Below are 17,161 nucleotides of genomic sequence, written 5' to 3'. Positions count from 1 at the left end.
CAGAGTCCGCTTAGTGGAAAGAGGATCCCCTCATAGCCTGCCCCTGATGGAATCGGGAAAGGTAAGTATTACAGGAAGAAGCATGCATTTCTGTATCCATTTGCTTCTGAGTGTGTGGGCTTTGAAGTTTTAAGAAATGTATTTTTTAGAATGTTTTTTCCAAAAAGCTTTCTTGAAAGTAACATATCAGTGAGTATAGAAACTCAAAATAACAGTGTTTTAAGAAAGTTAGGCTTTTTTCCTCAGGTAAAAGTTAGGAAATAGGCATCTCCTCCTCCATGAAGCCAAGCACAGGCCCTGGTGCCTTCAGCCTCATTCTGCACATTGGAGCCCAATTCCCAGGGGCAACTCAGGAGCCGAAGCGGCTGCTTCCACCATCATTTCCACGTTCCAGCCAGCAGGAGGAGAAACAGAAAAAGAAGAGAACAAAGCATGCAGACCATAGAGAAGGTTCCCAAGCTGTCCTACACTGAAATTCCATTGATCAGAATGTGGTCACATGGCCACACCTAGCTAAAGGTTGGGAACTATTGAGATATCAATTCTGAATATCTAAAGGCCTACCTAAAAATCAGGGTATCTATTACTATGAAAGTAGAAAAGAATGGTTATCAAGAGACAACTAGTAGTTTCTGCCACAGTGGATGTGGTTTTTGTTTTTGTTTTTGTTTGTCTTTTTTTTTTTTTTTTTACTAGAACTAAAGGGCAAGAAACATATTTAAACACCTAAATGAAGACTTTTTTTTTTTTTTTTTTTTCCGTTTTGGCCCCAGTTGTCAGATTCCTTCTCCATTGACATAATTCTAAAAGCATCTCATGTTGCTTCTGTGATAAAATGGCCTGCATGGCTGCAGGTTAGAGTTCTTTACAGAGTTGGTTCCAGCAGTAGGAATGTGCTCACCATCCATGCTAACAGTCTGGCGCACCATAGTCAGCAGCAGAAACCAGAGCCCTGAAATCTCACTTCAGACTTAAGTGAGATTTAACAGTGTGACTATTCCAAGACGTTCTGTGTTTTTACCATAAAATGTTTTGCCTTTATCTCAATCATAAATGTTAGATGAGCTGATCTGAGACAGGCTATATTCAGGATTTGCAGAATAAACTTTTGATTCCTTATATAAGTGGAATCAGTGGAATGTGAGATATTTCTAAGCTAAACTTTAAGAAGGAAATTCTGGCCAGAGCTAGTGTCTCATGCCTGTAATCCCAGCACTTTGTGGGGCTGAGTCTGGAGGGTTGCTTAAGGCTACAGTAAGCTGTAATCATGCCACTCCAGCCTGGGTGACAGAGCTAGACCCTGTCTCAAAAAAAAAAGAAATGCGTAGTACTGACATCTGTTACAGTAAAAGATGTTTACCTGCAGGAAAAAGTTCCCCAGTATCTTGAGTTGAAAATTCAGTGGAGATGAGCTGGAGATCCACACGGACGTTCTAACGAAAACCTGCAGACTTCACTAGCAGTTGACACACAATCTTTCCCTTCTGGCACCACCAAAGCAGCTGCCTACTATATCGTTTTGCCAAAAGCATTTTGGGTTATCTTCGAGTCCATGCTTACCCCTGAAAATGTCACTCTGTGACTCCCTTCAGCGATTACTGCAAGCATCACCCTCCATCCATGTGTGTGCCGTGATGTGAGATGTAATATTGAATCTATGTAAATATCTTAAATAACTTCATGGAAACAACTGAAAATTCCCATTTTGCAAGGTCAGGCTGTGTTAAACATTATATCATTTACCATGTTTTTGTTCAAACATTATTTTCATGATTTTCAATAGATTTCTTTTAGCTTTATTGAGGTATGACTGACAATCAAAATGTTTAATTTTAAGGTCACCATAACAGCATACAATATTGTAACAATTACAGTGAGAATGCGATTGTGATGCTGTGATTGTGAGGCTGTGGTTGTATAATGGGTCATAACTATGTGGCATATAGTTTTGATTTAATTGCTTTCTAAATAGTCTTGAAAGGAAATGGCATAAAGACGAGATTGAGGTTGGCTTGTGTGTAGTCTCTCCCTGTATTCCTTCCATTGACAAGAGAGTTTTCCTCTCCCAAATAGATACTTCCAGGGGTTCGGATTATAATTGCCAACCCAGAAACAAAAGGACCGCTGGGGGACTCACACCTTGGAGAGGTGAGTTGAGTGTCCTCTGAGATCCAGGTTACTTTTCTGTTATGTATCCTTGGCTTGCCTTGACACCATCAGAACTGCTCACATGCCCTCGATCTGCCACACACCGGTTTGAGTTGAGTGAGTTATGATTGCCTGGGAAATAGCGTGAGGTAAGCTTTATGGCTCAAATGAGTCCATGAAAGCTCACAATTACAAACTGGCACTTCCTTAGGGAAGTGTAATAGATTCTCCTCAAATAATTCTGAAAAGATTTAAACACATAATGTGTATGGACTGAGTTTCTTTATTTCTTAGCTCTTGAGTTTGCTTTCCACGTTCCTGCTTTTATTACTGAGAAGTCCTTCACCAGGAAAACGGCAGAGACCTCCACAGGGAGTAATGTACAGACAACAGCATCAGGACACAGTAGCCAAGAGATCATTTGTTTATTTCAGATCAGAAGGCAAACAGTGGAACTTGACACCTTTACCTCATTGTGTTCAGGATGAGCCCACCCTGGCTGGCTCTTAACTCCCTGCCACTGTGCCCCTCCGTGCTGCTAGTGGGATGTAGCTAGAGAAAGATGCCTCGTGGAGCTGCGTGGCCGTGGTCTCCATTCTTGACACCTCATCTCAAGCAGGCCCTGGCACTGCTGGGCGTCCCCAGTCTGAGAGGCCACGTGTCTCATGCGACCTCCTTCTGCCCCATTCTCTCTGGCAATGAGCTTCCTGCTTCTACGAGGAAGCAGAGGGCACTGGAGAAGAGCGTGTCTGGAGCCAGCCTCCTCCCACGGTGGCAGCACACGTGCCCTCCCTCCGGTGACCCCAGGCCTGCCGTGCCGTTGGACAAAGCCACGTGTGCAGCCAAGGACACCCTCACTCCCCTTGTCACCTGTCCTGTCTCATGAGGCACCCCCCTTCCTGAATGGCTCCCAGCAGCGCGTGTGGGAGACGTGCTAAGAACTGGCATCTTATAAACAGCACCAGCCCTCCTCCTCCTCCTCCTCCTCCTCCTCCTCCTCCTCCTCAGCCCCGGCCGCATCCCCGGCACATGCAAGAACACGTTTCTACACGTACGTGGGTGAACACCTGACCAATGAGCAAGCCCTCACCGGTTCTCACGTCCCACCTTGCTTTGCTTTGCTTCTTGGGCCTTGTTTTTTTTTTTTTTGGCCCCTCACTTGACCTCTCTCAATCACATGAAAGATCAGAACTGCAAAGATAAAATTCTGTGCAGCTCTCACTTAGGAGTTTCCTTTAAATGTGTTCCTAGAAACAAAGCTGGAAGCAGAGCCTGCTTCTCCGGCGCCTGGAGGGGGTCCTCACAGGTGCTGCCCGAGACGTGTGCTGGGCCAGGGTCAGAATTCTCTTCCCTCTGAGGGTGGCCAGAACTGGCGAAATTTCCAGGGTGACTTTCTTACTAAGAATATGTGTTTTTTCCGCTTTATGAGGTTAATTGAGAAAGTTATATAAATTAAGGAATGCACTGTGATGCTTTGATGTATATACATATCATGAAACAGTTACCATGACCGAGTTAGTTCTATTATCTATCACCTCACATTGTGTGTGTGTGTGATGAGAACATTTAGGATCTATTCCGTTATCAAATTTCAATTAAATGATACAGTATCATTAACTGTAGTCACCACACTACATTTTCTCCCCATAACCTGTTCGCCCTCTAACTGAAGGTTTGCACCTTTGCCCGTCATCTCCCCCTTGCCACTCTGAAGCCCCTGGTAACCACTGTTTACCCTCCACTTCTATGAACTCAGCTTTTTAGATTCCATATGAGTGAGATGGTGCAGTATTTGTCCTTCTCTGTTCTGGCTTCTCACTCAGCATAACGTCTTTCAGGTTCATCCATGCTGTTGCAAATGGCAGGATTTCCTCCTTTTTTATGGCTGAGTAATATTCAGTTGCCTTAATGAGAATTTTCTTTGTGTTAGGGAACAGAGGACAGCTGTCGTTTCCCTGATCTGATGGTGCACTGTCTCTCTCAGTTTCACTTTTTCATTTGTTTAGCAGGCAGTATGTGAGGCACTGCTCTGGGGACGTGAGTGCAGTACTAAACCAGTTTCTGACTTCCTGGAACTTGACCACTTTTCATTGTCAGTAAAATAATGGAAACAGCCAAGCCCAGAATGTCTCCACAGCAAACACTCCAGAGTCTACAAGGCCCTGCGTCTCCTGACCCCTGCTGTGTGGGCACAGCTGCGTGCAGCTGCGGAACTTCACTGGTTTTGCTTTTATCCAGCCCTGTCCATGGTTCTACGTAATCCACGTGGCTGTCGCTTTGACTCACCATATCAGTCTTTGCTTACCTATTTCCCCAAATGTCAGACATCAGGCATTTTTGTTTCCGGTTTTTGGTGTTATGTGCCTTCATCCATTAGGTTTTGTTTTTTTGTGTGTTGTTTTATTGCAATATATGTCCAAAAGTATTAGCTAACCAGGTGAAATGAGAAAAGAAATCTCAAAGCTTTTCAGCATTGTTCTTGCTCTTTCGAAACACATTTGTTAAAGTATAAGGAATCTAGTGTGACTTTGTTCATTTGATGTGTATATTTTTAAAAGCTATTTGTTAAATCTTCAACTAATCTTTTTAATACAGTTCCCCGTAGGGGATGCCTTGGCTGGTTGCTTGGCCACAAACTTGGTAGACTGCCTTTATTTCAGTATCCTCTGTGTGTCTCTCCAGAAACCCGAATGAGATTAACATCATCTTGGTTATTCAGTCAAAGGAAACTTTTACTGTCACTGAATATAATGTATTGAATTGTCAACGTAGTTGTAGCCTCATTTCCCTGGAGATAAAATAATGTCATCCACAGTGACATTTCCCTCTGTTTGCAGATTTGGGTTCACAGTGCCCACAATGCCAGCGGTTATTTCACTATTTACGGAGACGAATCCCTCCAGTCAGATCACTTCAACTCAAGACTAAGTTTTGGAGACACCCAGACCATCTGGGCACGTACAGGCTACTTGGGGTTCCTACGGAGAACTGAGCTCACAGATGCAAATGGAGGTGAGAGTCCAGTCTGGCTGGCCCCACACACAGATGGGCAGAGAGGTTAGGCTCCCCTAGATACAGAAGCCTTTCCCAGGGTTTATGGCAGCCAAACCCAGGAGGACACGTGTGCTAGCTGCAACCCAGTGTGAAAAGAGCCAAGTTTAAGAGCGAGAGGAAAGCAAAATGCAAATGTGTCCAACAAGCTGAGCTGTGCATCACATACCCTGTCCTGTTCTGAGAACCAAGTGCCGACTGAAAACCAGAGAGGGGCACGGCTGCTGAGCACGGGCTGCAGTGTCGCCCACAGCAAAATGCCCAGAGTCTCAGACCATAGGGTCTCCTCAGCAAGCCTGAAGGCTGCCTGCTCCCACGGGGTCCATCTGAGACAGAAGCTGTCCCAGTGGCTGCAGGAACGTGCATACTACTGTTTCTAGGACTGGGTCTGCCCTGTCAGGGAAGAGGAGGCCGCGAGGCTCTCGGGCCCTGGTGGCCGGCCGTCTCTGCCCATGTGTTCATCAGACTGCAGGGCCTGGTGCTGCTGATGCCGGTGCCTGGTGTGGAGCGGCCGGGTGGACAGCATTGCCTTTGCCCCATCAGAGGAGAGCAGGGTGCAGCCAGGGGTATTTCATGATGCGGAGGTGTAAAAGTGCACTTGCATAGTTACTTCTTTGCTTATTCCAGAATCCTTTCTCACCTCCTTAGTTCTGCTAAAAATAGAGGCAGGACTTGGCTGTTTCACAACGGTGGCAGTTGAGGTTCCTGGTGAGATCTTGACTCACCAAAACCCCAGGGAGATGAGTTTCTAGACATCAGTAAGGCTTCCTTACATACCTCTCTAACATACCTACGATCGCCTGGCCCAATGGGCTACATTTAGGAATCATACAAAAATATCTTGGCATGACATTTGCATTGTGGGAAATTATAGACTAGTTTGAGGGTACTGTCTGAGGTTCCTGGAAGCTGCAAAAGCTGGTGGCAATTTATAATCCTAGAGAAAGGCCAGGAAAGTCACGTCCCGCTGAGTCCTGGGAGCGGGGATACCCTGAAGGACGTGTCCCTGCCACAGGAGAAGAGGCAAAGCTGCTGTAGGGGGCAGAGGCCGAGTCAATGTCCTCATCTTTCTTTGTCTGATTTAAATTAGAAAATACTTATCTCTGATATTATTTTATATGTCAATCATGCCTTTCAAATTTTCCGTAATATGCTTACTAATAAAAATTTAGGACATATTTCCTTATTAAGGAAAGATAGGACCTGACCACTTGTTGTCATTGTCATTATTCTGAGGTTTGCAAGAAGCATAGAAATGAATTTCCTGGCTCTATGAGCTAAGGAAATCTTCATGAACAAGAGCAGGAGCTGTGCTTTCTTTTCCCACTTATACACATAATTAATAGCACAGAGAAGCGTGTGTGGGATAGAGTCACGGAGCTGTGCTGTATCCTGTGTGACCTTGGGCAGACGAGGCCTCAGCCGACAGGTCCACGGAACTCAGACCACTGGGTGCTGACTTCGCCCCTCAGTTGCTCCTGATGAACATGCGATCAGGCAGTTGACTGGGCATCGAAGCTGAGCCAGGAAAGGTCTTCACCCAAAGCACAAGTGTAGAGGGCACATGGCTTTGCAGCCAGCCTGTGGGGTACCGACACACAAGCCGGGCGCTTGCCAAGGAGCTCCCTGGCAGAAGGAAACAGACTGTCCCTGGATCCATGAGCCCCTTCCTTTGCATCCGTGTCTCACTTGGGGGTCGTTTTTAATCTTTTTTTAAGAAAAGAAGGAAAACGGCTTGAGCGGCATTATGGGGAAGCTCACACAGGCTGTCATTCCTCCACAGAGCGCCATGATGCCCTCTACGTGGTAGGGGCACTGGACGAAGCCATGGAGCTGCGGGGCATGCGGTACCACCCGATTGACATTGAGACCTCGGTCATCAGAGCCCATAAAAGTGTTACAGAATGGTAAGTCGTGAGCTTGCAGCTTGTACCCAAATCAGGAGCAGAGTTTGAAGCATTGAGAATGTGGAGAGCACGGTGGTGGAGGAGAGTTTTGCTGAGATAAGGAAGGGGGTGCAATTCAACATTTGACTATAAACCTTTATCTTTTGGGGTTAAAGCAACAAAAGAACACTTCACACATAGAGTTAATGTACCATATATTACCTGAAAACGATAGACTTCTGTTGCCATGAAAACTACTTGACAACGTTTTCCAGGAAGCCAAATTGTTTGGTTTTTAATTTACAAAAGCATGATATAGGAAGAAAACAAACCTCACACATACGTAGGCACAGAAAATACTTTTATGACTGTTGACTTGGGAACTGGAAGTAACATAAGACGTGGGAAAACTTTAGTGAGAAGGAGAGGCAGCGTTTGTCCAGACCCCAGAAGAGACTTCCAAAGGAAGAATTGCTTGAATTAAGGCTGACAGTGAGAAGGTGTGTGCATCGCACCTGCCGCCTGGGGGCAGACTCTGCTCTGGGCCCAGGTGAGGACTCTGAGGCTGGGACTCTGTCTTTCTCTCTGGCCTATTTAATCTGTTGTGAAGTGCTGAGTTTATCAAAGGTGCTGCCGGCGATTCAGCAGCAGGTTCTTCTGAGGTGTGGGAGTGGATTGGATGCTGGAGTGCTGTGACTTAAGTCGGCCAGGGCTGGGGAGTTTTGCAGGCTTGTTCAGTGCCTTTATATTTGCAGTTAGGATGAAAAGTGACTCAACATCATTGGCTTTAGACTTGTTCATTCCCTTGATAACAGACAGGGTGCTAACTGAGGGGCACCCGGTGAAACTGGTCTCAGTCTCAGGTCAGAAACCCTGTGGGAGGTACAGTCTGCACTCTCATGAACAGATTTTCTGGGTTGAAAGGATGGGTTCTGAGATTGTTCCTTCCTCCTCTTAGCTAGCTGAGGGTCAATAAAGGCTGGTACTTACTGCCATTTGCTGAATCTGAACATTGAGGACTTGGCAGAATTTACAAGATCAAGTTTGCATACCTGTCAGTGTTCCTGTGGTTCAAGTTGGCTAAGCCCTTACTCTCAAAATTCCTCAAATTGTTGATTTCCTTGACAGTTCTCTCCTTGAGTATACAGAGAAGACAGAAACTCTAGGAAGACTTTGGCCCAGAAACTCGGCCAGGGCCTACCTTATTTTCCGTCTAAATAGCTACGAATATCAGTTACAGCCTTCCGTTTTTGTATTTTTAAGAAAACAGTTTTAAATGGCTTGTGTGACCTCCCTCAAGCATTTTCTGTCTGGTTTCCCGCTAAAAGGCGTGCATCGAGGGCCTCGCTGGTGCCCTCTGTGGGCTTCTAGACCATGGTGCTGGGCCTTATTCTGTAATAAATGTCGCTGCTGTTACCCTCCATGTGACCCCCAAACTGGATCTGTCCCTCACCTGGTCAGGGACTCACATGCCCCTCGCCCACACGGTGTCCTTTGAGTGGACTTTTGAATGTTTGAGATGATCCAGGTACAAACTGCTTTGCTGCACCTTCCCTCTCCCAGCCTCCCTGCACTGCCCCTTCCGGCCACCGTCGGCTGCTCCATACTGAGAAATACGGCTGTGACACCCAGCGTTGCGGAATGGGACTCTCCATGTTGCCAAATTCAAGCCAAACAAACTTTCTCATTTCTCATTTCTCATCAGTTGTTCTCAGCATTAAATAGCGTGCACAGCTCCTGTAAAAGCTCTGAGAGTCACTGGCACCACCCCGTAGGTCCCTGGCAGAGGAGATAGTAGAGCAAACACACCCTCGGCCAGCTCTGTTCCTCCGGAGACCCAAGCTGATTCGGATGCTCTAGGACTATTCCATAAATTTCAAATGCCATAATAAAAGTATATCAAATGTGCCTGAGACGTCTATATCTGTGATATCACAGATTCACAATGTGGGCTCACATGGGCCATGTAGAGCAACATTTTAACATCACCAGGAGCAGTCTGACGGGAATTAAGCACCAGCACGTCTTCTGGGAAACAGCTCTTAGCATGCTCCATAGGCCTGCAGCAGTCACAAAGCAAAATCCAGGAGAACTGTTGGGAATTTCCAGGAAAATTCTCCAATTTTCCCTTTCAATTTAAACATAGGTTGGCCATACTGAATAAAATATGCGTTTTTTTCCTAATTGACTTATTCTCACACTTAGCGCAATAGTGAGTTTCCCAAAATATCTCCTGCCTCAAGCTGGGATAGAACGTGTTTGTCAGGTGTGTGAGAGCAGATACGAGCAGCCCTGGAGCCTGGTCTCCATCCAGCCCACTCTGCCCGGGAAACTTCTGGCCTCCTCAGCCAAGCAGACCTCAAGTACCAGGCTCTGTGAACATCAGGGTTCTTAAACAGCTAGTTCCAAAAGCCAGACCTATATCCTTTAAAATGTAAAGCACCGGGTTTTTGCTTCTGCCAGTTGGGCAGAATTAATACTCTGGTGCCCGTCCTGCTGAAAGATGACTCGATCCCAAATAAAACATTTTTGAGGGAATCTTCCATATCCCAGAGACTTTTCCCTGCACATGGGTTAGCCACGGCTGTATGGCAGCCAGCCCACGCTCAGTGCTTTAGACAGAGTTGTTACAATGTCCCCACATCTGCGTTCGAGGGGCTGGCTCAGCTGGGGCAAGCAGCTCGGCTGGGCACAGGACTGGTGGCTCTTCTCCGTGTGTTTCTTATCCTCCGGACCCAAGGGCCAGCCCAGGTGTGTCCCCATCCTTGCAATGGCACAGGCACGCCAGGAGAAGCCCCCATATCCAGCCCTTCTGGAGCCTCCGCCGGCATTCACCTCCCTAACACAGGCTGACCGGGTTCCATGCTGAACCCAAGCCCCGAGACTGGGACACACACCCCCACTCAGGCGCACCGCACAGACAGAGAGGAGTAGGTACCCATGCCCTCGGCCTCCGCACACACGGCCCTCAGCAGCAGAGCTGGGGTCTGGAAGCAGGAGGCACAGGGCTGCCTTGAGGGTAGAGGCCGATGGCATGCTGCACTCTGCAGTGAGGGCATTGGTCCTCCAGGCAGCAAAGCGGCAGCACTGGAACACAGACTCCGCTGGCCAGGTGGAGTGACCCTGTGCTAGAAATGGGAACTCAGGAAGATGGTGAAACACTCGCAGAAGCCACCGAGAGAGGAGGCTGGTAGGAAACACCGACAGGTGCTGTCGCCAGGAAGTCTGTGTGGGGAACGATGAGTGGGCGGCAGACGGACGACATGGAGAGGCCGGAGGAGACTGTCGGGAGTGCTCAGGCAGGTCAGAGAGAGCCAAGTGGAACTTTGAAAAGAAACCACAGCTATTAAATAAAGCATTAATAAACATATAATGATGGCTTTCTTTTCTGTCTTTTAGTGCTGTGTTTACCTGGACAAATTTGTTGGTGGTTGTGGTTGAGCTGGATGGGTCGGAACAAGAAGCCTTGGACCTGGTTCCCTTGGTGACCAACGTGGTCCTGGAGGAGCACTACCTGATCGTTGGTGTGGTGGTCGTGGTGGACATCGGCGTCATCCCCATCAACTCGCGTGGGGAGAAGCAGCGCATGCACCTGCGAGACGGGTTTTTGGCAGACCAGCTAGACCCCATCTATGTGGCCTACAACATGTAGTCTCGTCTCTTGGCTTCCATGGACTTTTCTAGAGATGTAGACATTGTTCTCCGTGTCCACTGAAGCGTGCAGACACAGGGCAACACTCACCAGAATGCAGCCATTTGTGGTGAGAGTGGAGGAGGAAGAGGAGGAGGAAGAGGACTTCTCACAGCAGCCACGATTGGCGTGGGGGTGAAATGTGAATTTACCACTGAATTTCGCTCAGAAGGACTTTGGATTACTGCCTTCAGTTCGTTGGAAAAGCCCATTTCAAAAACTTTCTTTTCTTTTCTTTCTTTTTTAATTATTGGATAATAAGTGCTTTCTTCGTAAATGTGGTATTTTGTTAAGCCGAAATAGCAATTAAAAAAATATCCTGCCCTCCAGATGGGTTCTTTTAAACAATTTATGTAGTGTGACAAAGAATTGTTTTCTCTGTTTTAATGTGTCATGAAATCTTAATGACATGGATCTGTTACTAATTTAAGCCATTGCTAGATCTCATCCTTTTAGGAAAGTTTGAGGTACGAGAAAACCTTCCAAATAGCACCTTCCAATTAGATAATAGCAGCTTTCTTTGTCAGAAATGTGCTGAAGAAACAAAGGCTGATATATGGCCTTCGAAGTTAGTATAGAATGAGAAGAAATTATAAATAAGGTGTATTTCGGCAATTATCTTGCAAATATCTTTGTACTAAACTAAAAAGATAAAATAAGTTAACTTCCTCAATATGTAATTATGTACAAAACGTTTAATTTATTTTGATCTCTTTAGAACTATAAAAGAGAAAAACATTCAAGAATATTAAAGTCTTGTAATGTTTGCTAATATAAAAAAGTGTTGTATTATCTTGCGTGGATAGTATCACAACAAATATATATATATGAAATATAAATTCACTAATGAACAAAGGAGATTTTAAAGTTTAAGATGCAGAACTTGTCACTTGCATGGTGTGCCCCCCGTACTCACATACACTCTGCTGTTGCCAGCAGTCACAGACCGCAGGAGCCCTGTCTAAAAGTTTCTTCTAGAACCAGAGACCAGCAAGTGAAATTATTGCCATCTCAAGGATGGTGAAAGAATTCAAAGCTCAATGTGCACTATTTTTTTCTTTGCTGTGGGACAACAGTGAATGTGTTTATGCCAGCGTGTGCTGATGATACTGAGGGGCTTTAGGTTGGCAAATAGCACTGTTTTCTTAGCTGCAAGAATTCATTGCACAATGTTTTTCATCATTTTTGTTAATGTCATCTTTTTTTGGTCCTTGCTACGAAAAGGAATGCGATTCTGTGGTCATTTGCACTGGGTTGCATTGATTCCCCCTCTGATGGAGTGGACAAAGTGTCCGGAACTCACATCGGTGATCGTCCCCTCGTCTTAAGACCCAGCCAGCTCTGTGTGAGCCTCTGGGGCTCCCTCGCTCAGTGAGCACAGTTCCCCGGGGGTTCATGCCAGAGCTCCGGCTGAAGCAAGAAGTCCTCCAGCTGCGTCGTTTGCCGCCTGTGGACGAGTGCGCCCCAGTTTCTGCCCTGGCAGCTCCTGGCCACACCTTCTCAGAGCTCACCTGTGCACTTCTAAATTGAATTGGCCCACGGTGTCCAACCAAGAAGGAGCATCCGCACTCCGAGAAAGATGTGTTCTGTAACTGCCCCAGTGTGACCCTGCAGTGGCTCTCGGTGCTAGATATGCATGACTAAGATTGATGCTGGGCAAAATTTAGATGATCTTTCATTATGTTGTGGGCAGCGTCTTTGTCTGCCTTTGCTATATGCAGTCAGCAGTAAGCCTTTTGCTAAAAGAGTTTTGTTTGACTTCTGAGATCCAAGGCTGATTGTTGTAAAAAAAAAAAAAAAAAAAAAAAAAAAAAAAAAAAAAAAAGTGGCACATTTAAAAAAAATTTGCATATGTGGTGCATCCTTCCATCTCCACAAACCATTTGATTCTTGAAATATTGTTTGACCTCATTGCTGTGTGTGAATATTTCTCCACATGCTTCAGATACACATTCCTAGTCTCTGCTTCCTAAGAGGGGAACCACCACACATCGGGGAAAAAAAAGACATTTTCCTACACCCACCCACCTTGTTGAAAGGGAAGTAGGTTTGGGGCTTCAGGCCAGACACTGACTATGAAACATTAGCTGCAGTGTGCAGGACAGCTTTAGGTCCAGCTGAAGTCAGGAAGCAAAATAAATTTAGATGTCACTTCAAACATAATTTTAACTGTCACCAAATCAACTCTACGTTCAAGGAGTGTGGACGCTGCAGTGCAGTTGTGAGGGCAGTCAGCAGCAGCCTCTTCTGCATCCTGTCAACTCTGATGTTAGAGTTTAGGCTCAAAAGAGTTGGTGGACTGAGATCGAAATTTGGTTGTGCAAGAAAAAGGAAAGGAGACACTTAGTACCACCAGTTTCAGCAATAAAGAAGGGTCATTCTGTATTTGAAATTGTACTGTAGATAAATCATTCATGAGAATGTAAAAAATGTTTGTCTTGTGACCTTGTGCTTTTGAAGTCAGACAAAACCGTGTAATCAACTTGCACAAAAAGGAGGGTACACAGTGAACATATAAACACAGACCTAATCAAACAGGAGCAGATTCCTCATGGTGCTTGTTTATTATATATATTTAATCCTGCTTGACACTTTACCCAAGGGAGATGGTCCCTTTTATCAGTTGAATGTTAGCAGCGTTATTTCAGAGTGTGGTGACTGGTTAGAGAAATTCATGTACTCAACCAGCCACAGTTTCAAACAAAATTTTTATGTGCAAAGGACAGCAACCTTCTTGTATGTTAAACCACCAGTACGCTTTGTACATCTGTGATAACGCCTGTTTTATATTCAAATGAACAAATAAAAGCTTTTATTTTTGTTGCTCTGAAAATAGCAGTTTCTTAATTGGTCCCCTGGAAAGATGTCTGGGACAGCTTTAATCCCAGGAAGGAAGTGACTCCTACAGGGAAATGTATCTGACTCTGTTTACATAATTTGTTGCATTACTTAGTACAGATAATCATACTTTGAACAATGTTTAAATTTTGATGTGGGCATTTATTGCTAAAAATAATTCCTATGGCAACAAATGTTTTGTGAAATGTTTTTTTAATTCTTTTAAATATATCTAAATATATTTGTTCACATTTGCTGCAAGTGTACAGATTATTGGTAATTTGGGGACAAACAGCGTGAGTCATGTGTGCAAATGCTTTCTATCAGCGTATTGTAGGGAACCTTTGCGTGTCAGGACGTAGGAGTACTTGACTGTTCCACCCCAAATTGTCTTTATCCATTTGACAACCAAAAGCTGCATCTTTTGCCCAAGATCTGGGAATTCTTATGGCTTTGTCTTTGGGAAAGCAGTAGCAGATCACCTGGCCTTCAGACTAGTGGTTCCATGAAGATAAATGTTTATTCACAAGAAAATCAATGGAACTAGGGCCGGGCACCGTGGCTCATGCCTGTAATCCCAGCATTTTGGGAGGCTCAGGCCGGCGGATCACGAGGTCAGGAGATCGAGACCATCCTGGCTAACACAGTGAAACCCCATCTCTACTAAAAATACAAAAAAAAATAATAGCCAGGCGTGGTGGGGGGTGTCTATAGTCCCAGCTACTTGGGAGGCTGAGGCAGGAGAATGGCATGAACCTGGGAGGCGGAGGTTGCAGTGAGCCGAGATCACGCCACTGCACTCCAGCCTGGGCGACAGAGTGAGACCCTGTCTCAAAAAAAAAAAAAAAAAATCAATGGAACTAAAATCTTCACACCGAGCACCAGGTGTAATCTGAGTGCCTTTGTGTTCGAATTTCACTTGCCTCCCCGACCCCAAACTTTCCTTCAGGACAATCCCACGCTGACTGAGGCTTTGGGTGTGTGAAAGTGAACAGCTGGTGTGAGACCTGCAGGGCTGCATCGGATGAAGCAGAAGATAGCGAGGGAGAGATGCTTCTCAGATGGCAGCCCTCACCATGACCGGTCAAGTACAAACCAGGTAACCAGGAGAGCTGCTCCCGTGGGGCCTTCTTTGGGCCGCGCATGCGTGCGTTCCAGCGCCGGTGTGTGAGCGTTCCAGCGCTGGTGGGTGAGTGTAGGATTTGCTACTGTGAAGTTGTGTTCTGCGTTCTCCATGGCCCCTCGCACAAGGCTGGGTTCTTAGGATGCAACCTAGAGCAGTTTTGTTGGCTGGCCAGTCCTCGTTTTGTCTTGTGACTCCTCCACAAAACATCTCAGTGCACTCACAATGGTCTGTCCACCTGGAGAGAAGCAGTCACACTGCTTCTGTGGAGAGTTTGCTTAGCAAAAGGGGTCATTTCCTAACTGCTGCGTTTGCTGTGATGCTCAGCTCTGACTGTGTTGTCTTAGTAGAACTTGCAATTCCTGATCCCTACTGACATACTACACATTTCTTTCTACCAGATTCCAGAAAGTCATGCTGAGATCCTATATGACCTCTCCTGTAATCCCTGGGTTTTCTTTGTAGAATGAGAACGTCGGCTGGTATCATTGTCATGTCCCTCTGGCAAAACATATTGCAGGCACAAGCGGCTCAAGTCTAGTGCATACTCTCAGTTGTAGCTCTTGCTGTTTGTTGGTCTGTTATGTTAATTCTATGAACAAAATAACGAGCAAGACCAAGCTGATACCTTAGCAAGTGATGTGGGTTGGCCCCAGTGCTAACGTGGCTTGTCATTCTGCGATGAGAGCATCGTGAGGCGTTGGGAATACGGGCCCGCCCAGCTTGCTCTAGGGGTCCAGTGGTGTTTCTGCTCTGCACTCCCCAGATCGCACACCTGTCTTTACCCCATCTCCAAACGGGACTCAGACTTTCGTGGGCACAGTGAGTTTGTGCCTGAGCTGTATGGCGTGGTAGCAAGTTCAGCCCCATTTGGAACTGGCATTCAAGGCAGAAATAGGTAGAAATAGAAAGGGCTTCTGTCACTGCCTCTGAGACTTGAGTTTTTTATTTCTTATTTTTTTAAGACAGACTCTTGCTCTGTTGCCTGGCTGGAATGCAGTGGCGCGATCTCGGCTCACTGCAACCTCCGCCTCCCGGGTTCAAGCGACTTTTCTGCCTCAGCCTCCTGAGTAGCTGGGACTACAGGTGCCTGCCACCACACCCAGCTAATTTTTGTATTTTTAGTAGAGACGGGGTTTCACCAAGTTGGCCAGGATGGTTTCGATCTCTCAACCTCATGATCCGCACGACTTGGCCTCCCAAAGTGCTGGGATTACAGGCATGAGCCGCCGCGCCCGGCCTGAGTTTTTTAACTACACCTACTACAAAGACTTCTAGCAAATGACTTCTACAAACCAGCTGGCCTCACTCAGATGAGGATCCCAGGTGTGTTTCTTAGAAGCCCTACCAGGGGAGGGGAGGGTGCAGGAGGCAGAAAGGTTGAGAACCTTAGGAAGTTTGCTGACACGGCATAGTTGGGCAGAAAACATATTTTGCAGCCCTATTCCAGGAGAGTGTGTGAGAAGTACCTGGAAGTGTGTGTGCCCCTCCCAGGGGGCCCCAGGGAGCTATCCCTTTTTCAGGAGGTGCAGAAGTGGCCAGGTCCAAGTGGATGTCCAGGGATGGGCCTGGCCACTCTTCAGCTGCTGCAGGTCTGGGATAGAACAGAGTGGAGGGAAAGGGGTCCTAATTTTTTCCAGAATGCATGGGATATCCTGAGCCACAAGCCTGGCCTTACAGAACAGATAACCCCCACGACAGTGCATCCTGGTGTCTCTGCTCTGAGCTAAACTGCAGGAGAACCCCGCCTTTAGGGACCTTTTCATCCCAGGAACCCCAGCAACACCTAGGCTCCAGTACTGGGACAAGAATCTGAGCTATTTAAAAATGTGCTTCTGCAGGAGATTATGTCAGAATGCTCGTTTCATAGGTCTGTTCTTTAACAAACAGCTATTCAACCCCAACTGTGCAGATCCCATTTCCTGGGAGTGGAGCAGAGGCTCTGCGTGGAGCATCCACGTGCAGTACTCTTAGGGACAGAAGGGATTGGGCTAAACCATGGATGGGAACTGGGGAGGGAAGGGACCAACCTCAGGCCCCACTGGGACACTGGAGCTGCCACCCTGTAGAGCCCTCTTAACCCTACACCAGAGACTGAGGGGGACCTCAGACATCACACATATGCTTTCCCATGTTTTCAGAAATCTGGAAACGTAGAACTTCGGGGGTGAGAGTGCCTAGATATTGAATACGAGGCTAGATTGGGCTTCTGTAATATCCCACAGGACCCTCCAGCGTTTTCACCAGCACCTAATGCCCATCAGATACCAAAGACACAGCTTAGGAGAGGTTCACCCTGAAGCTGAGGAGGAGGGAGCCGGATTAGAGTTGACTGGCAAGTATGACTGCCTTCTCAACCTGACGATTTCAGCTGCTGCCCTTTTCCTGGGAATGCCCGTCGCCATGGCCTTCTGTGTCCATAGG

At 46.5% G+C, this 17,161-nt stretch overlaps 1 protein-coding gene across 6 annotated transcripts in view; it reads left to right on the top strand.

The window, feature by feature from the left end:
* The window catches only part of DIP2C (disco interacting protein 2 homolog C), a 405,817-nt gene extending 391,947 nt beyond the window's left edge, over nucleotides 1–13,870 (top strand). For 5 of the 6 annotated variants that reach the window (XM_054437227.2, XM_054437226.2, XM_054437225.2 and 2 more), the window contains 5 exons: nucleotides 4–61; nucleotides 2,074–2,148; nucleotides 4,986–5,160; nucleotides 6,983–7,106; nucleotides 10,485–13,870. In XM_054437227.2, the coding sequence (XP_054293202.1) occupies nucleotides 4–61; nucleotides 2,074–2,148; nucleotides 4,986–5,160; nucleotides 6,983–7,106; nucleotides 10,485–10,737 (685 nt within the window). In that variant the 3' untranslated portion in view covers nucleotides 10,738–13,870. Of the gene's footprint in view, nucleotides 1–3; nucleotides 62–2,073; nucleotides 2,149–4,985; nucleotides 5,161–6,982; nucleotides 7,107–10,484 lie in introns of those variants that run through there. The other variant, XR_010127367.1, reaches the window with a different exon arrangement.
* The last annotated feature ends 3,291 nt before the right edge of the window (nucleotides 13,871–17,161 follow it).

Source organism: Pongo pygmaeus, chromosome 8 (assembly GCF_028885625.2).
Source record: "Pongo pygmaeus isolate AG05252 chromosome 8, NHGRI_mPonPyg2-v2.0_pri, whole genome shotgun sequence".
In the NCBI taxonomy this organism is placed as follows: Eukaryota; Metazoa; Chordata; class Mammalia; order Primates; family Hominidae; genus Pongo; species Pongo pygmaeus.
This window is presented reverse-complemented; position numbering and strand designations above follow the sequence as displayed.